The 21,727-nt window shown below is 36.4% G+C and overlaps 1 protein-coding gene across 10 annotated transcripts in view; it reads right to left on the bottom strand.

Moving 5' to 3' along the window:
* Positions 1–21,727, bottom strand: part of SCFD1 (sec1 family domain containing 1) — a 134,907-nt gene that overhangs the window by 91,091 nt on the left and 22,089 nt on the right. For 9 of the 10 annotated variants that reach the window (XR_003433593.1, XR_003433598.1, XR_003433594.1 and 6 more), the window contains exons 5-8: positions 9,019–9,141; positions 7,660–7,747; positions 3,236–3,325; positions 1,066–1,121 (exon numbers count right to left, since the gene is read on the bottom strand). Coding sequence is in view for 2 of the 10 variants with exons in the window: in XM_027110989.1 (XP_026966790.1) it covers positions 1,066–1,121; positions 3,236–3,325; positions 7,660–7,747; positions 9,019–9,141 (357 nt within the window). In the remaining 8 variants the exon portion in view is untranslated. The remainder of the gene's footprint in view (positions 1–1,065; positions 1,122–3,235; positions 3,326–7,659; positions 7,748–9,018; positions 9,142–21,727) is intronic. The other variant, XM_027110990.1, reaches the window with a different exon arrangement.

The following is a 21,727-nucleotide window of genomic DNA, read 5'->3' as shown; positions in this document are numbered from 1 at the left end:
GTGTACAGCAAAGTGATTCATTTATACATATACATATATTCATCTTTTTTTAGATTCTTTTCTTATATAGGTTATCACAGAATATTGAGTAGAGTTCCCTGTGCTACATTAACTCTTGAAGAACAGTTTCAGACAACTTTGCATAGGGTAATACACATTGTATTCTTAATTTTGGAACTAAGAAATTTAGAATTCCTTTACAAAACAGCAATTCTCACATTTTAGCTTCTTTACTATTCAATATTATCCTAACTTGGACTTGAAAAGACCAATGCTTTTTCTATTGTGACTCAGACCTGATTTCACTAATAATCACTTTTTGTTGACTATTTTTACTTTAGGTATGGGAAACGTTTTGTAGTAATAACCCACACTCTCTCCCAAAGCATAACTTGCTGCACCGAGGAAGCTATCTCAATAGTGGTGGTTGCAAGAGGCTCCAGAATAGAAATGGAATATGTGAAAGAAACTAGCCCTCTATCTGTCAATGACTCATTCGGGCTACTAAAACTCAAAAATGTTAGTGTATCTTCCTCCATCTTCCCATACCATTTACCTTCTTTTCAGTAACTCTGTAATTTCTCTAATATCTTATTTTTTAATCTTTAAAGCAAATATTTGAATGCTCATTTTACACAGAATGTTCTACTCCAGTATTATGGGAAAGCAAAATACACTTCATCATGTTAAAAATGATTATAATTGTTAATAAATGTTTGCTAAATGAAGTTAAATATTAAATGATTTGAGGAATCAAATAAGTGTAAAATACTACTTAGAGAGACAAAGCTAAATGAGGAATATTTATTTGAGTAAAAAAGAAACAGGGCTGGAATAGCACATTCACATTGGAATAGATCATTTTACTCCATCACATGATCACAATGATTACTTTTTATTTTTGGTGTAATCCCAATGTTATAAAATAAAAATATTTGCCTTTGGCACTTAATATATAACCCATAACAACTGTATAAATACTTAATATTAACAAAAATACTTGAGGTATTTAGGGAAAACAACTGACACATTATTTATCCCCAATGGATATTTGCATGAACTCACCACTGCTACCATTTCTGCTGCTGTTCCTCTTGAACATCTGATTATAGGGACAGCACCTATTTTAACAACAGATGTTAGCAATGATTTCAGCTCTTAATAATTAAAATGGATACTTATAAAATACATCAGCCTCAAATAATAACATACAATAGATATATACAATTTCAGGCTACAAACATAAAAGGATTTATAATCTTGAAAATAAAAGCAAGGTTTCAGAAATAGACCTTACCATTTATAAAGACAACATGAAGGGAGTCAGAAAAACATGATTTTTATATTGTGTGGGTCAATCAGTGTGACCATATTTTTTCAATGGACTGACTAAATCAGCACTTTGACTAATTTAAAAGATAATATCAATAGAAAACACATTCTTTGCACAATGTAAAATACTCCTAAAAGTTGGCCTCAGTTTATTATCAAATCAACTCATTTTAGACTTCTTAATTTCTCTCTATTATTCCAAGTTTTATTGAAGGCTGAAATCCTAAAATGAGAAAAAAAAATTAAACTGCACTGAAAATCTCATAAAACAAAGAACATTGTAATACTTATATGCTGAAATTCTTACATTTTAGATTCTATACAAAGCATGCTCAGTCACTTGTAAAAGTAAAAACGTGAAATATTAGTACATTTTTTAAAACTTTGTTTTCTTCTGATGGCAAGCTATACATGTCTGTCCTAAGAAAATCCAAATAATATTAGAAATGTACAAAGTTAATCCTCTTGATTCAAGCATCCCAAAATAACCCCATTAAGAATTAGATATGAATGTTTCCAGGTTATATTCTACATATAGTCTAAATAAGTGTGTGTGTGGAGTGCATAAAAAACAAAAACAGGATATTTTGCATACCATCCTTAAATTTGCTTTTTTTACACTTAATTTATTATTGATATCTTTCTATGTCAGGTTGGTAGTAATTTCAACATTTCCTTTAAGAAAAATCACTTTCTGATACTCTACATAATAAAAGTGGCTCTAACACTTCAGTGGTCTGTACACTTCTTTTTCAATCTACCGTAACCTTGAAAATATAGTTATCATCAAGCAAAAATAACCTTAATGTCCACAATAACTCTAGCATTCAGCAAAATTCTGGAGACTGTGTGCAAAAATAGAAAGATTAATTATGTCTGTTTAATGACTAAAAGTGGTATACATGTGCGTTCTTTAACAAACAACCCAACAACAACTCCATTTGAAGGTACTGAGAGCAATCGAAAGCAAGCAGAAAGTGGAGGAGGGTAAAACTCTTGAAAGAAGAGAAATACTTGAACAGTGAGAGATACTTTTAACCAGCTTTCCTCTTGAGGGTACTTTCCAGTTTGCATGGCACAGAGGAGAAAGAGCTCAAGCAGAAAACAGAAGACTCACTGAGCTGGGAAATCAAAGCCTGGAGTTCAGGGCTGGAAATTAAAGGGAAAAATCCCTGAAAGGAGGGACCCGCAAAATCTGTATGCAAATTCTCCTCAAGCTTTTGTCTATATCCTAAACTATGCATGTATCTCTCAATTTTCTCATTTGTGAAAAAGAGAGAAATTTTATTAATGTAGTGTGAGGATCATTTTAACTGAAAAGTTTTCAGTGTCTGCAAAATTAAAATCGCAATTAGAGGATTTCTAAACATATACATTATTCATAGTAACGAATAAAATCATACATTAGACATTAAACACAATGTAGCTGTAAGTAAATTTAGATACTCCAAAGAAATGTTTAAAATTTTGAGAGTATGTTGGATAAGTGTTTTACGTAAAGTTACTGTTTCCTGGAGCCTTGGGAGTTTGCCTTAATACTTACCAGGCATATATCTCTCTAATTAGAAGTGCATTTGAAATTTTTCAAAATGAACTATTAAAAGAAAATTAGCAGGCACATAGGTGAAGCCACCAGCAAACATTCAAACAATATATTAGGAAGTTACAATTACCAAAGACATCTAAGGTGACAACTCAAGAGAGCTGCTAAATGCTAACTTCATCAAATTATTAGAAGAATTGTGGTTTTATATAGTACAGAATGTATATTTTATCTCAACTCTGGAGAGAGGGATTGTAGAGATCCAGATAGATAATAAGGGATCATATTGCAGTGTAACAAGTTAAAATGAGCTGTTAAATAACTTACTTTCAAGAAATAAACAAAGGTTTGAAAACTTACCCAGTGTAACAAAAAAGCAAAAGAGGCTGTCAACAATAGTGTCCATAACAGTTTCCATTTCTGTGTCTGTGATATCTGGTCTGTTAATGGCTAAAATGACATAGATAAAAGAGAAGAAAGTGACCAAAATTTATCCCTTATTTTTATTCAAATTATTACTCAACACCTATCAATATTCAGTTTGATAATACTTGTAATAGTTAAAGAAGTAAAATTTTTTATGCTTTAAATTTTAAGTGAACAAGTATCCACAAAAATTATACTTCAAAAAAAATACCACCTCAATATCAGTAGTAGTAATGAGTAGTATCAATATTAGAGCAGTAATAATAAGAAAAAACCCACCACATAAATTATACAAAATTTTTGCCAGAGCAAATAGGAAATATCGACTTCCATAATTTTATTCACAAACATTAAATGGCCTCAAGAAACTACTGATCTTACTATCCAAATACTGCCAGAAAAGGACAATGTATCAATAAATCAATTACGGCAAGACCAACATCACATACATTTTCTTTGTATTATAACAAATCATATAAATTTCTTTTCTGATCTACTAGACTGTGCTTAAGTGGTTCTCAAACTCCAGTGGACAGAAGACTCATTCTAAGAATAGGAGAGAAGAGAAAGAAGTTTCTCTGGAAGCTATTAAAAATGAAAGACTATTAGCCCTTTCCCTCAGGGACTCAATTCAATAGATTTGGGATAATTCTAGGTAATCTGCAATTCTGACAAACACCTCAGGTGATACTTGGGGCTACACATTTTTTTCTTTTCTGTCCCATTTCTTTCCTGGAACTTTAAGAACCAACATGTCAAATGTTTTTAAAAGGTAAGAGTAATAATGGTCCCTAGCCAGGAGGGAAGAATAAATGGAGAGGTGGCAAGCCTACTCACTAGGTTGACAACCAGTGACTTTGCTATCCTGGCTGCTCTACTACACGATGGCTTCCACATTTGAAAAACAGGTTGTTGGGGCTACACTTTAAGAAACATTGGTGTGAAGACTTTTCTTGACAAAGACCTTGCCTTATTCATCTTCCTATCTCTCAGAGTACCTAGGCTCAGTGTCTGACAAGTAGATGCTCAGTAACTATTTGTTAAAAGACTGGCTGGACTAAAATATTATCTATATAATATGTTTAATTTCCTAGCATCTTGAATGTGAAAACAAATATAAAATTCAATACAACTTGTGATCAGCATAAGAGGAAATCAGAATCCAACTGGATACAACAGAGTGTTCAAAGAAAGTATGGTACATGCAGAGAACATAAAAATAACAAAGACTTTAACCATAATCTGGATGAGGAAACGTGCTGCTATTCAGTACTTCAGACTGCCATCTATCCAAATCAGATGACAGAAATGGCATAAGGATACAACGTGAATTATGTAAATTCAGGGGATACCAATCCAGTGAAATACTCAGCTCATTCTGCCAATCACTGGTTCAGGTAAAATCTATATGAAGCCTCCACCCTTCAGGTCCATACCCTTCAGTCCCACACCTCTGAAACACTGACCTCAACAGTCAAAACACTGTCCATCACTAACTTCAACTCACTTTCAAAAACAACTTGGTTTGTCTGAGACATTAGCATAAGTCTAACTAAGGTGACACCTCCGCGTCCTTTATTGGATAAATTCCCAATCCGTGGAAAACAGGTGATAAAAATTGAATCCATGGTATCAATATGGTTGATTTATGTTTTGAATAATCTGTTTAAGATTATTAATTAAAGCACTTGCAATGTTTGAGAGGATTTGCCACATAATTACATAATAATTAAGAGCACTAACTCTGGAGTGAGTGCCTGGATTTAGTAACCTGGTTTTGCCATTTCCTTATCAAGTTACTTAGTATCTGTGCCTCAGTTTTTTCATCTAGAAAACAGAAATAATATTAATTCCTACTTCATTAAGTTATTCTGAGGAGTAAATGAGCTTATATTGTAAAATGTGTATAGGGCAATCTACTACTATTATTATACTATAATTATACTATTGAGAATCTGGGCGATTAAGCATGTGATTATACTTTAAAATTAATAAATTAAATTTATACTTTTAATTCAATAATTATTAATTTCAGACTTGTGATTTTTAAGTTGAGAGATATAAGAAAACAAATTTATAAACACTTGAATGTTTAATGAATTTAGATTCCCTATAAATTTAATTATTTTTAATAATTATTTAAATATTTGGGCAGATTTTGTTTGTTAGATTTATAAAGTTGCCTGGTCTGGTATTTGAAGTACTTAAAACTACTCAGCCATAAAAAATCATGAAATTTTGCTGTTTGCAGCAACATGGATGGATTTGCAGAGTATTATGTTAAGTGAAATAAGTCAGACAGAAAGACAAATACTGCATGGTATCACTTATAAGTGGAATCTAAAAAATGCAACAAACTAGTGAATGTAACAGAATAGAAGCAGACTCACAGCTATAGATAACAAATAAGTGGTTACCAGTGGGGAGAGGGAAGAGGGGACAACCTAGGGGTAGGGATTAAGAGGTGCAAATTATTATGTATAAAATAAGCTACAAGAATACATTGTACAGCATAGGGAATACAGCCAATATTTTATAATAACTATAAATGGAATATAACCTTTAAAAACTGTGAATCACTATATTATACACCTGTAACTTACATAATATTGTACATTGACTATACATCAATTAAAAAACAAATAATTAAAAAATGAATAGGTTGAACTTATAAGCGCAACTTAAACTGTTTAAGGAAATTTAACAAACTAAGTTTGTTGACTAAGTTTGTTAAATGAGACTGATTATAATTTAGTCAGTTCAATCTGAGTTAATCAAAGAAAAAGTAAAGGTGCTTGTTTTCAAATAAACAGACTTAAAAATAAAATTTACAAGTTTAGTTTAAAGGCTTAAGGGAAACTAGGTTTTAAACATGTATCTTAAGTAGCTAATTAAGTTAAAGGTCAATTAAATGTAAACAGACTTCTGTAAATAACTACAGTACTGTCAAAAATCTCTTACATGGGCAATTCAGCAAATACTTACACCCATTTAGAGATGTTGCTTAATTTCAGCAAGAAGGCATACTATGGAGCTCAGTGAAACCAAAAGATTCATGCTCTCTTCTCTTGGGAGCTTACCACCTGGTCCAGTGTGTTATGATAGAATACCACTAGTATTTTGAGCAGAACGATTTTCTATGTGAGTATGGTTTACACACTGCAGAAGATTTAGCATCCCTAGTCCCTGCTCACTAACTGCTAGTGCTAATTGTGACAATCAAAAATGTCCTTACACATTTCCAAATGCCCCCATGGGAGGCCCCTACTTTAGAACCTCTGAAACTCTAGTCATTCCCAAACATCTCAATACTTAGGTATCAAATTAATAATTATTTCTATGAATTGGCTAATTACATCTTTTGTAGTCTGCAATTTTCTTTAAAATATTTGACATAACTAATCAATGGGCACAAAGTTTCAGTTAGGCAAGATGAATAAGTTCTAGAGATCTGCCATACAACATTGTACCTAAATCAACAATACTGTATTATATACTTAAAAATGTTAAGAGAGTAGATCTCATGTTAAGTGTTTTTACAAAGAAAAAGAATCAGCATAGACAATAAAACATGGTGTGGGTGTCCATGTTCCTGTGTGCATGTGTGTGTGTGTATGCGTGTGCGTCTGTTAAGTTTAATCTACATCCAAGGAATGGTCAGTTTATCAAAGCTAGGAATACAAACTTCAGAAGTGGTTAGATAGCATTTGATCAAATACCAATACTCAAACCTACCACTGCATGAACAGGGTGTAAGAATCAAGGGTGTCTAACAACCTATATTTGAGAATGGTACTTATATCAATACTTCATTCCATAATAGGACATTAGTAGCTGCTGACTCTTTGTTGTTGTCTGATCTTGACAAATAGCAACATTAACCAACCGTTTCTGAGTGCTTACGATATGCCAGTAACTTTTCCAAGCATTTTACATACACGAATGCATTTAACTCCCATTAAAAACTCTGAGGTAGATAGTATTATTATTCCCGTTTTACAGATTTGGAAACTAAAGCACAGAGAAGCAAAGTAAACTTGTTCTTGTCCAAGGATCAAAGTACTAAAAGATTAACTGAATCTTACTACTAAAATACTGTCTTACACACCATGAGTGAACCACTCGTGCAAGTTGCTGTGGGGTAACTAAAAGGTCAGATAATTGGTCCTTCATTGAGCTTACAAAACAGATTTAGTAAGTGTTGTCTACATGTGACAGAACTCAAGTCTGAGACTTGTTTTCTTTATGGGCTGTAAACAAAGCTGGTTCTGGAGTGCACTAAACATGTTTACTATTTTTTTTACAGTACACTGTTCATTTTGTTAACAATGAATTATAAAATTCCTATTTTTACATACCACGATATGAAACAAGCTCCTTATTTTGATTACATAATACAAACATATCATCTTCCAAAGTAATAAAATTGAGATACTGATCGAAAACCTAGAAACAAAAGAAAAAGTTTTCAAATCAATTTTACAATATTGAATGCACTTTTAGTTTGATTTAATCTACTAATGATAAAATGAATAAAATTATAATTATATTCAATAACTAAAAGTTATACCATGTAGCATGTAGATTGTCAAATTGGACAAGAATGAGAAAGTAACATAAAAAAGCAATAAAAAAAACAAGACTCTGGGCAATAAATTATCAAGGAGAGTAACAGTTTCAGAAAACAAAATTTAAGAAGATATAAAATTTTAAAATAAATTGTGGTTGGGATGGGAATGGATATCAAATATGAAGAAAAACCACAATTTTAATTTTTATATTCATTTTAATCATACTTCTCTAAGAAAGTCATAGTAACTGTTTTTACACTGTGAACTATATTTATAGGCGGGGAAAAGTTACACTAGTTCTTTAGAAGTGTAAATCAGGAGAAAAATGAAGAAGACTATCTGAGATACGTTAAACGTAGTTAAATCGAAAACTGTTCATATTATTTCATGTAAAACTAATGATAAATTTTGGAAGAGAAAGAATAAGACGTAAGCCTTAAAAACTAATCAGAAGTAGTAGTGGACTATCTAAATCTAAGAATGAAAAATCTATTAGAATGAAAGAATGGGAATTAAATGCATGGTTGTTTAGTCTTTTATTCGCCCTATATCATTCTGTAGAATTTTCAGTTATATCTTGTCCAAATTCAAGAAACAAAGGGCAAAACAGGGCTACAACCAAGAATATATTTTATAGATTTATTTATAATTAAGCCAAACATGACTAAAAGTGACTACGATATAGAATTGCTGGCCTTCTTTCTTATAATATGCAATATAGCCCCCTTGGATTCTCTCTCCTAACTAAAAAAATATCTGAAGATAGTATGGTGACTATAGTGATCACTGATAAAACAATGCCAAAATATTCTGGGTATAATTTATGACAATACAACTGTCAAACTATTTCTAAGCTGAGCTAAAAAAATTATACAAATCCCAGCCCAAAACAAAAATTGATTCAGCTTCTTATTTTTGTCTTTCAAATTAACTGAGTAATAAGTTCCTTTAGTTTGGTTTATTTTGCCTAGTCCAAGTTGAAGATAATTTACACTATCAGAACTCTTTCTAGAAGTATTGGGTCTAAATATTTCTTAGGTTGTTCCAGTCCTTTGTAAATTAGACACCAATGTCTATTTATAGATTTCAGAATATTACTGAATTTTACATTTAACAAAATGTTATCAGCCAACCAAAACCTCTTACCTTGGCTACTTGTGTTACTGCACTAGCTGCTAATGCTGCATTTGCAATATCTTCCAGTTTACTTCTTGAAATAGCAGAAATAAAATTTAAATAATATGATTCATAGAGTTGATTTCGAAGATCCTATGAATACAATGAATACTTCATTCTTATAGGATAGTATAAAGGATAATGACCAATGCAAATCTTTTAGATGCAATAGAGCAAGGTTTTAGAGGATAATATGCATATTTAAAAGACAGGTTATACAAATGATACAAAAAAGTATCCCAGGAGAATAAAGTTATGAAGAGGTACTGGTTACTTGGTTACCACATATAATTGACATGTATTTTAATAATTAAAGTTATGATACTATAATTATATTATCAATAAAATCCTATTAATTACAGTAGTGTACAAAACTGCTTTGAATTAGCATACTTGTATATTAGCATACTTCTTAAAAAAATCCAGGAGAGGGGAAAGATGGCGGAAGAGTAAGACGCGGAGATCACCTTCCTCCCCACAGACACATCAGAAATACATCTACACGTGGAACAACTCCTACAGAACAACCACTGAACGCTGGCAGAAGACCTCAGACCTCCCAAAAGGCAAGAAACTCCCCACGTACCTGGATAGGGCAAAAGAAAAAAAGAATAAACACAGACAAAGGAATAGGGACGGGACCTGCACCAGTGGGAGAGAGCTGTGAAGAAGGAAAGGTTTCCACACACTAGGAAGCCCCTCCGCGGGCGGAGACTGCGGGTGGCGGAGGGGGGAAGCTTCGGAGCCGCGGAGGAGAGCACAGCAACAGGCGTGCGGAGGGCAAAGCGGGGAGATTCCCGCCCAGAGGATCGGTGCCGACCAGCACTCACCAGCCCGAGAGGCTTGTCTGCTCACCCGCCGGGGTGGGCGGGGCTGGGAGCTGAGGCTCGGCTTTGGTGGGATCGCAGGGAGAGGACTGGCGGTGTGACCACAGCCTGAAGGGGTTAGTGCACGACGGCTAGCGGGAGGGAGTCCGGGGAAAAAGTCGGAACCTGCCGAAGAGGCAAGAGACATTTTCTTCCCTCTTTGTTTCCTGGTGCACGAGGAGAGGGGATTAAGAGCGCCGCTTAAAGGAGCTCCAGAGACGGGCGCGAGCTGTGGCTATCAGCACAGACCCCAGAGACGGGCATGAGACACTAAGGCCGCTACTGCCGCCACCAAAAAGCCTGTGTGCGAGCACAGGTCACTATCCACACCTCCCTTCCCAGGAGCCTGTGCAGCCTACCACTGCCAGGGTCCCAGAATCCAGGGACAACTTCCCGGGAGAACACATGGCACGCCTCAGGCTGCTGCAACGTCATGCTGGCCTCTGCCGCCGCAGGCTCGCCCCGCACACCGTGCCCCTCCCTTCCACCGGCCTGAGTGAGCCAGAGCCCCTGAATCAGTGGCTCCTTTAACCCTGTCCTGTCTCAGCTAAGAACAGACACCCTCCGGTGACCTACACACAGAGGCGGGGCCAAATCCAAATTTGAACCCCGGGAGCTGTGCGAACAAAGAAGAGAAAGGGAAATTTCTCCCAGCAGACTCAGGAGCAGCGGATTAAATCTCCACAATCAACTTGATGTACCCTGCATCTGTGGAATGCCTGAATAGACAACGAATCATCCCAAATTGAGGCGGTGGACTTTGAGAGCAAGATATATTATTTTTTCCCCTTTTCCTCTTTTTCTGAATGTATATGTGTCTGTGTGAGATTCTGTCTGTATAGCTTTGCTTTCACCATTTGTCCTAGGGTTCTATCTGTCCTTTTTGTTGTTTTTGTTTTGTTTTTCTACTTAAAAGGAAAATTTTTTTCTCAATTATTTTTTATTTTAATAACTTTATTTTATCTTACTTTATCTTATTTTATCTCCTTCCTCCCTCCCTCCCTCTCTCCCTCCCTTCCTTTCTTTCTTTCTACTTTTTCTCCCTCTTATTCTGAGCTGTGTGGATGAAAGGCTTTTGGTGCTGCAGCCAGGAGTCAGTGCTGCACCTCTGAGGTGGGAGACCCAACTTCAGGACACTGGTCCACAAGAGACCTCCCAGCTCCATGTAATATAAAATGGCAAAAATCTCCCAGAGATCTCCATCTCAACACCAAAACCCAGCTTCACTCAATGACCAGCAAGCTACAGTGCTGGACACCCTATGCCAAACAACTAGCAAGACAGGAACACAACCCCACCCATTAGCAGACAGGCTGCCTAAAATCAAAATAAGGTTACAGACACCCCAAAAGACACCACCAGACATGGACCTCCCCACCAGAAAGACAAGATCCAGCCTCATCCACCAGAACACAGGCACTAGTCCCCTCCACCAGGAAGCCTACACAACCCACTGAACCAACTTTAGACACTGGGGACAGACACCAAAACAACGGGAACGACGAACCTGCAGCCTGCAAAAAGGAGACCCCAAACACAGTAAGATAAGCAAAATGAGAAGACAGAAAAACACACAGCACATGAAGGAGCAAGATAAAAACCCACCAGACCTAACAAATGAAGAGGAACTAGGCAGTCTACCTGAAAAAGAATTCAGAATAATGATAGTAAAGATGATCCAAAATCTTGGAAATAGAATAGAGAAAATGCAAAAAACATTTAACAAGGACCTAGAAGAACTAAAGAGGAAACAAGCAACGATGAACAACACAATAAATGAAATTAAAAATACTCTAGAAGGGATCAATAGCAGAAAAACTGAGGCAGAAGAACAGATAACTGACCTGGAAGATAAAATAGTGGAAATAACTACTGCAGAGCAGAATAAAGAAAAAAGAATGAAAAGAACTGAGGACAGTCTCAGAGACCTCTGGGACAACATTAAATGCACCAACATTCGAATTATAGGGGTCTCAGAAGAAGAAGAGAAAAAGAAAGGGACTGAGAAAATATTTGAAGAGATTATAGTTGAAACCTTCCCTAATATGGGAAAGGAAATAGTTAATCAAGTCCAGGAAGCACAGAGAGTCCCATACAGGATAAATCTAAGGAGAAACACGCCAAGACACATATTAATCAAACTGTCAAAAATTAAATACAAAGAAAACATATTAAAAGAAGCAAGGGAAAAATAACACACAAGGGAATACCCATAAGGTTAACAGCTGATCTATCAGCAGAAACTCTACAAGCCAGAAGGGAGTGGCAGGACATATTTAAAGTGATGAAGGAAAAAAACCTACAACCAAGATTACTCTACCCACCAAGGATCTCATTCAATTTTGATGGAGAAATTAAAATCTTTACAGACAATCAAAAGCTGAGAGAGTTCAGCACCACCAAACCAGCTTTACAACAAATGCTAAAGGAACTTCTCTAGGCAAGAAACACAAGAGAAGGAAAAGACCTACAATAACAAACCCAAAACAATTAAGAAAATGGGAATAGGAACATATATATCAATAATTACCTTAAATGTAAATGGATAAAATGCTCCCACCAAAAGACACAGACTGGCTGAATGGATACAAAAACAAGACCCATATATATGCTGTCTACAAGAGACCCACTTCAGACGTAGGGACACACACAGACTGAAAGTGAGGGGATGGAAAAAGATACTCCAAGCAAATGGAAATCAAAAGAAAGCAGGAGTAGCAATTCTCATACCAGACAAAATAGACTTTAAAATAAAGACTATTACAAGAGACAAAGAAGGACACTACATAATGATCAAGGGATCGATCCAAGAAGAAGATATAACAATTGTAAATATTTATGCACCCAACATAGGAACACCTCAATACATAAGGCAAATACTAACAGCCACATATATACAATGGAATATTACTCAGCCATAAAAAGAAACGAAATTGAGCTATTTGTAATGAGGTGGATAGACCTAGAGTCTGTCATACAGAGTGAAGTAAGTCAGAAAGAAAAAGACAAATACCGTATGCTAACACATATATATGGAATTTAAGAAAAAAAAATGTCATGAAGAACCTAGGAGTAAGGCAGGAATAAAGACGCAGACCTCCTAGAGAACGGGCTTGAGGTTATGGGGAGGGGGAAGGGTGAGCTGTGACAGGGCGAGAGAGAGTCATGGACATATACACACTAACAAACGTAGTAAGGTAGATAGCTAGTGGGAAGCAGACGCATGGCACAGGGATATTGGCTTGGTGCTTTGTGACAGCCTGGAGGGGTGGGATAGGGAGGGTGGGAGGGAGGGAGACGCAAGAGGGAAGAGATATGGGAACATATGTATATGTATAACTGACTCACTTTGTTATAAAGCAGAAACTAACACACCATTGTAAAGCAATTATACCCCAATAAAGATGTTAAAAAAAAAATACTAACAGCCATAAAACGGGAAATCAACAGAAACATATTCATAGTAGGGGACTTTTAACACCCCGCTTTCACCAATGGACAGATCATCCAAAATGAAAATAAATAAGGAAACACAAGCTTTAAATGATACATTAAACAAGATGAACTTTATTGACATTTATAGGACATGCCATCCAAAAACAACAGAATACACATTTTTCTCAAGTGCTCATGGAACATTCTCCAGGATAGATCATATCTTGGGTCACAAATCAAGCCTTGGTAAATTTAAGAAAATTGAAATTGTATCAAGTGTCTTTTCCACAACAACACTATGAGACTAGATATCAATTACAGGACAAGATCTTTAAAAAATACAAAAACATGGAGGCTAAACAATACATTACTTAATAACAAAGTGATCACTGAAGAAATCAAAGAGGAAATCAAAAAAATACCTAGAAACAGGGCTGCCCTGGTAGCACAGGGGTTGAGAGTCCGCCTGCCGATGCAGGGGACACGGATTTGTGCCCTGGTCTGGGAAGATCCCACATGCTGCGGAGCGGCTGGGCCTGTGAGCCATGGCCACTAAGCCTGTACATCTGGAGCCTGTGCTCCGCAACGAGAGAGGCCACAACAGTGAGAGGCCCGCGTATTGCAAAAAACAAAACAAAACAAAACAAAACAAAACAAAACATACCTAGAAACAAATGACAGTGGAGACACAACGACCCATTCCTGCAGGATGCAGGAAAAGCAGTTCTAAGAGGGAAGTTTATAGCAATACAATCCTACCCTAAGAAACAGGAAACATCTCAAATAAACAACCTAACCTTGCACCTAAAGCAATTAGAGAAAGAAGACGAAAGAAACCCCAAAGTTAGCAGAAGGAAACAAATAATAAAATTCAGATCAGAAATAAATGAAAAGAAATGAAGGAAACGATAGCAAAGATCAATAAAACTAAAAGCTGGTTCTTTGAAAAGATAAACAGAATTGATAAACCATTAGCCAGACTCATCAAGCAAAAAAGGGAGAAGACGCAAATCAATAGAATTAGAAATTAAAAAGGAGGAGTAACAACAGACACTGCAGAAATACAAAAGATCATGAGAGATTACTACAAGCAAACCTATGCCAATAAAATGGACAACTTGGAAGAAATGGACAAATTCTTAGAAATGCACAACCTACCAAGACTGAACCAGGAAGAAATAGAAAATATGAACAGACCAATCACAAGCACTAAAATTGAGACTGTGATTAAAAAGCTTCCAACAAACAAAAGTCCAGGACCAGATGGCTTCACAGGCAAATTCTATCAAACATTTAGAGAGGAGCTAACACCTATCCTTCTCAAATTCTTCCAAAATATAGCAGAGGGAGGAACACTCCCAAACTCATTCTATGAGGCCACCATTACCCTGATACGAAAACCAAAGATGTCACAAAGAAAGAAAACTACAGGCCAATATCACTGATGAACACAGACGCAAAAATCCTCAACAAAATACTAGCAGACAGAATCCAACAGCACATTAAAAGGATCATACACCATGATCATGTGGGGTTTATCCTAGAAATGCAAGGATTCTTCAATATACGCAGATCAATCAACATGATATACCATATTAACAAATTGAAGGAGAAAAACCATATGATCATCTCAATAGATGCAGAGAAAGCTTTTGACAAAATTCAACACCCATTTATGATAAAAACCCTCCAGAAAGTAGGCATAGAGGGAACTTTCCTCAACATAATAAAGGCCATATATGACAAACCCACAGCCAACATCGTCCTCAATGGTGAAAAACTGAAACCAATTCCACTAACATGAGGAACAAGACAAGGTTGCCCACTCTCACCACTCTTATTCAACATAGTTTTGGAAATTTTAGCCATAGCAATCAGAGAAGAAAAAGAAATAAAAGGAATCCAAATTGGAAAAGAAGAAGTAAAGCTGTCACTGTTTGCAGATGACATGATACTATACATAGAGAATCCTAAAGATGCTACCAGAAAACTGCTAGAGCTAATCAATGAATTTGGTGAAGTAGCAGGATACAAAATTCATGCACAGAAATCTCTGGCATTCCTATACACTAATGATGAAAAATCTGAAAATGAAATTAAGAAAGCACTCCCATTTACCATTGAACAAAAAGAATAAAATATCTAGGAATAAACCTACCTAAGGAGACAAAAGACCTGTATGCAGAAAACTATAAGACACTGATGAAAGAAATTAAAGATGATACAAATAGATGGAGAGATATACCATGTTCTTGGATTGGAGGAATTAACATTGTGTAAATGACTCTACTACCCAAAGCAATCTACAGATTCAATGCAATCCCTATCAAACTACCACTGGCATTTTTCACAGAACTAGAACAAAAAATTTCATAATTTGTATGGAAAAACAAGAGAACCCAAATAGCCAAAGCAATCTTGAGAACAAAAAACGGAGCTGGAGGAATCAGGCTCCCTGACTTCAGACTATACTACAAAGCTACAGTAATTAAGACAGTATGGTACCAGCACAAAAACAGAAATATAGATCAATGGAACAGGATAGAAAGCCCAGAGATAAATCCACGCACATATGGTCACCTTATCTTTGATAAAGGAGGCAAGAATATACAGTGGAGAAAAGACAGCCTCTTCAATAAGTGGTGCTGGGAAAACTGGACAGCTACATGTAAAAGAATGAAATTAGAACCCTCCCTAACACCATACACAAAAATAAACTCAAAATGGATTAAAAACCTAAATGTAAGGCCAGAAACTATCAAACTCTTAGAGGAAAACATAGGCAGAACACTCTATGACATAAATCACAGCAAGATCCTTTTCGACCTACCTCCTAGAGAAATGCAAATAAAAATAAAAATAAACAAATGGGACCTAATGAACCTTAAAAGCTTTTGCACAGCAAAGGAAACCATGAACAAGCCAAAAGACAACCCTCATAATGGGAGAAAATATTTTCAAATGAAGCAAGTGACAAACAATTAATCTCCAAAATTTACAAGCAGCTCATGCAGCTGAATAACAAAAAAAAAAAAAAAAACAACCCAATCCAAAAATGGGCAGAAGACCTAAATAGACATTTCTCCAAAGAAGATATACAGATTGCCAACAAACACATGAAAGAATGCTCAACATCATTAATCATTAGAGAAATGCAAATCAAAACTACAATGAGATATCATCTCACCGGTCAGAATGGCCATCATCAAAAAATCTACAAACAATAAATGCTGGAGAGACTTTGGAGAAAAGCAAACACTCTTGCACTGCTGGTGGGAATGTAAATTGATACAGCCACTATGGAGAACAGTATGGAGGTTCTTTAAAAAACTACAAATAGAACTACCGTACGACCCAGCAATCCCACTACTGGGCATATACCCTGAGAAAACCATAATTCAAAAAGAGTCATGTACCAAAATGTTCACTGAAGCTGTATTTACAATAGCGAGGAGATGGAAGCAACCTAAGTGTCCATCATCGGATGAATGGATAAAGAAGATGTGGCATATATATACAATGGGATATTACTCACCCATAAAAAAGAAATGAAATTGAGTTATTTGTAGTGAGGTGGATGGACCTAGACTCTGCCATACAGAGTGAAGTGAGTCAGAAAGAGAAAAACAAATACTGTATGCTAACACATATATATGGAATCTAAGGGAAAAAAAAAAGGTTATGAAGAACCTAGGGGTAAGACGGGAACAAAGACACAGACCTACTAGAGAATGGACTTGAGGATATGGGGAGGAGGAAGGGTAAGCTGTGACAAAGTGAGAGAGTGTCATGGACATATATACACTACCAAAGGTAAAATAGATAGCTAGTGGGAAGCAGCCGCATGGCACAGGGAGATCAGCTCGGTGCTTTGTGACCACCTAGAGGGGTGCGATAGGGAGGGTGGGAGGGAGGGAGATTCAAGAGGGAAGAGATATGGGAACATATGTATATGTATAACTGATTCACTTTGTTATAAAGCAGAAACTAACACACCATTGTAAAGTAAGTATACTCCAATAAAGATGTTAAAAAAAAATCCAGAAGTGGCTCTCTTATATAGCTTAAATGCTTATTATATTGGGCAGACACTACCTTATACTGTTTGTAGTCATGTGATGATACAACAAATATTTCCTTCACTGTACACAGACATGTTATAATTCAAATGAAAATTCTAGAACTATTCCTTCTCAATCACCCAAAAACAGTGTCATTTAAACTTATGTTAATTCTTAAATCAAATTTACTTAGCTTCTTAGACTCTAGGCAAATAGATATCTAAATAAGCATATTTCTTCAAATCTAAGATGATGTCATTATAACAGGCACTGCTATTTTATGTAGCACTAAGGAAGAATGAATGTTGTCAATAAAATTCTATAACACACCATCAATTTTAAGATACATATGATTTCAAAGATGCTGAAATGTGAAAAACTGGGGGTCTGAAGCCTGTGTGAGGAAGGTGGCTGAGCAGAGCATTGTTTCAACAAAGACTGGGAGATTGGTTAAGGAATTGAGAATTGATAAATAAGTAATTATGTTGAGGATGTTGGGAGCCATGTTTCTCACTGTCAGTGAAAGAAATTATAAATTTGTAAAGGGAGAAGGAAAAGCTAGAATGAATCCTGTATTTCTGAATTGAAACAATTTCAGAGGTTATCTATCTTTGTCTAAATAGAGAGATAAGCAGGAAGATTTATAGCATTAAATATTGGTATAAATATTGATATACATGTATTTCTTAGTTCTGTCCATTCAGAGGACCCAAGAACTGTGACATCCTAGCAGCAATGAGTACCTAATGCTCAGACACTGATTTCTAAACACCGTTCTCCACAAAAAGCAACCAGCGCTCCTTAGACAAATGGCTGAATCTTGGACTCGGACAGAGAAAGTACAAGATGAGACTGGAATAGCTTATTATGGAAAAAAGTAAGGAAGTGATCAAAGAATGCGGGAGACATTTCAAAAGAAGTTGAGCAATGTTGCAGGATGTAAGATCAATACATAAAAGTCAACTGGGTATCTACACACTTGCAATGAGTAACCCTAAAAATGAAATTAAGAAAACGATTCCATTCACAATAGCATTAAAAAGATACAAAGGAATAAATTTAGCAAAAGAAGTGTAAAACTTACATTCTGCACAGTAAAAAATATTATTAAAAGACTGAAATAAATAGAAAGATATCCCATGCTCACGGATCAGAAAATTTAATACTGTTAAGATGGCGGACAATCATCAATAGGAAGACACTGGAACTCACCAAAAAAGATACCCCACATCCAAAGACAAAGGAGAAGCCACAATGGAACGGTAGGAGGGGCACAATCACAGTAAAATCAAATCCCATACCTGCTGGGTGGGTGACTCAGAGACTGGAGAACACCTATACCACAGAAGTCCACCCACTGGAGTGAAGGTTCTGAGCCCCATGTCAGGTTCCCAACCTGGGGGTCCGGCAACAGGAGGAGGAATTCCTAGAGAATCAGACTTTGAAGGCTAGTGGGATTGTACTGCAGGACTTCGACAGGACTGGGGGAAACAGAGACTCCACTCTTGGAGGGCACACACAAAGTAGTGTGCGCACTGGGACCCAGGGGAAGGAGCCGTGACCGCAGAGGAGACTGAACCAGAACTACCTGCTAGTGTTGGAGGGTCTCCTGCAGAGGCGGGCGGTGGCTGTGGCTCACCATGGGGACAAGGACACTGGCAGAAGTTCTGGGAAGTACTCCTTGGCATGAGCCCTCCCAGAGTCTGCCATTAGCCCCACCAAAGAGCCCAGGTAGGCTCCAGTGTTGGGTTGCATGAGGCCAAAAAACCAACAGGGAGGGAACCCAGCCCCACCCATCTGCAGTCAAGCAGATTAAAGTTTTACTGAGCTCTGCCCACCAGAGCAACAGCCAGCTCTACCCACCACCAGTTCCTCCCATCAGGAAACTCACACAAGCCTCTTAGATGGCGACATCCACCAGAGGGCAGACAGCAGAAGCAAGAATTACAATCCTGCAGCCTGTGGAATGAAAACCACTTTCACAGAAAGACAGACAAGATGAAAAGGCAGAGCACTATATACCAGATGAAGGAACAAGATAAAACCCCAGAAAAACAACTAAATGAAGTGGAGATAGGCAAACTTCCAGAAAAAGAATTCAAAATAATGATAGTGAAGATGATCCAGGACCTCGGAAAAAAATGGAGGCAAAGATCGAGAAGATGCCAGAAATGTTTAACAAAGACCTAGAAGAATTAAAGAACAAACAGAGATGAACAATACAATAACTGAAATGAAAACTACACTAGAAGGAATCAATAGCAGAATAACTGAGGCAGAAGAACGGATAAGTGACCTGGAGGACAGAATGGTGGAATTCACTGCCACGGAATACAATTAAGAAAAAAGAATGAAAAGAAATGAAGACAGCCTAAGAGACCTCTGGAACAATATTAAACGAAACAACATTCGCATTATAGGGGTCCCAGTAGGAAAAGAGAGAAACGACCTGAGAAAATATTTGAAGAGATTATAGTCAAAAACTTCCCTAACATGGGAAAGAAAAGAGCCACCCAAGTCCAGGAAGCACAGAGAGTCCCAGGCAGGATAAACCCAAGCGCAGTGAGTCCCAGGGAGGATAAACTCTGAGACACATACTAATGAAATTGACAAAAATGAAAGACAAAGAAAAATTATTGAAAGCAACAAGGGAAAAACGATAAATAACATACAAGGGAACTCCCATAAGGTTAAGAGCTGATTTCTCAGCAGAAACTCTACAAGCCAGAAGGGAGTGGCACAATATATTTAAAGTGATGAAAGGGAAAAATCTACAACCAAGATTACTCTACCTGGCAAGGATTGCATTCAGATTCGATGAAGAAATCAAAAGCTTTACAGACAAGCAAAAGGTAAGAGAATTCAGCACCACAAACCAGCTCTACAACAAATGCTAAAGGAACTTCTCTGAGTGGGAAACACAAGAGACGAAAAGGACCTACAAAAAGAAACCCAAAACAATTAAGAAAATGGTAAAAGGAACATACGTAGCGATAATTACCTTAAATGTGAATAGATTAAATGCTCCAACCAAAAGACACAGGCTCACTGAATGGAATCAAAAACAAGATCCATATATATGCTATGTACAAGAGACCCACTTCAGACCTATCGAAACATATAGACTGAAAGTGAGGGGACTGAAAAAGATATTCCATGCAAATGGAAATCAAAAGAAAGCTGGAGTAGCAATACTCATATCAGACAAAATAGCTTTAAAATAGAGAATGTTACAAGAGACAAGGAAGGATACTACATAATGATCAAGGGATCAAGAAGAAATAACAATTAGAAATACGTATGCACCCAACATAGGAGCACCTCAATACATAAGGCAACTGCTAACAGCTATAAAAGAGGAAATCAACAGTAACAGAATAATAGTGGGGGACTTTAACACCTCACTTACACCAATGAACAGATCACCCAGACAGAAAATTAATAAGGAAAAACAAGCTTTAAATAACACAATAGACCACATAGATTTAATTGATATCTGTAGGACATTCCAGCCGAAAACAGCAGATTACACTTTCTTCTCAAGTGCACGTGGAACATTCTCCAAGATAGATCACATCTTGGGTCACAAATCAAGCTTCAGTAAATTTAAGAAAATTGAAATCATATCAAGCATCTTTTCTGACCACAACGCTATGAGATTAGAAATAAATTACAAGGGAAAAAACCACATAAAAATCAGAAACACATGTAGGCTAAACAGTACATTACTAAAAAACCAAGAGATCACTAAAGAAATCAAAGAGGAAATCAAAAATACCTAGAGAAAGATGACAATGAAAACATGACGATCCAAAACTTATGGGATGTAGCAAGAGCAGTTCTAAGAGGGAAGTTTATAGCAATACAATCCTACCTCAAGAAACAAGAAAAATCTCAAATAAACAATCTAACCTTACACCTAAAGGAACTATAGAAAGAAAAACAAACAAAACTCAAAGTTAGTAGAAGGAAAGAAATCATAAAGATCAAAGCAGAAATAAAAGGAATAGGAACAAAGAAAACAGTATCAAAGATCAATAAAATTAAAAGCTGGTTCTTTGAGAAGATAAACAAAATTGATAAACCTTTAGCCAAACTCATCAAGAAAAAGAGAGAGAGGACTCAAATCAATAAAATTAGAAATGAAAAGGGAGAAATTACAATGGACACCGGAGAAATACAAAGCATCGTAGGAGACTACTACAAGGAACTCTATGCCAATAAAATGGACAACCTGAAAGAAATGGCCCAATTCTTAGAAAGGTAACCTTCCAAGACCGAAGCAGGAAGAAATAGAAAACATGAACAGACCAATCA

This window comes from Aethalodelphis obliquidens, unplaced genomic scaffold (assembly GCF_003676395.1).
Source record: "Aethalodelphis obliquidens isolate GAN/ISIS:26980383/991018 unplaced genomic scaffold, ASM367639v1 scaffold10, whole genome shotgun sequence".
NCBI classification, from domain to species: Eukaryota; Metazoa; Chordata; class Mammalia; order Artiodactyla; family Delphinidae; genus Aethalodelphis; species Aethalodelphis obliquidens.
This window is presented reverse-complemented; position numbering and strand designations above follow the sequence as displayed.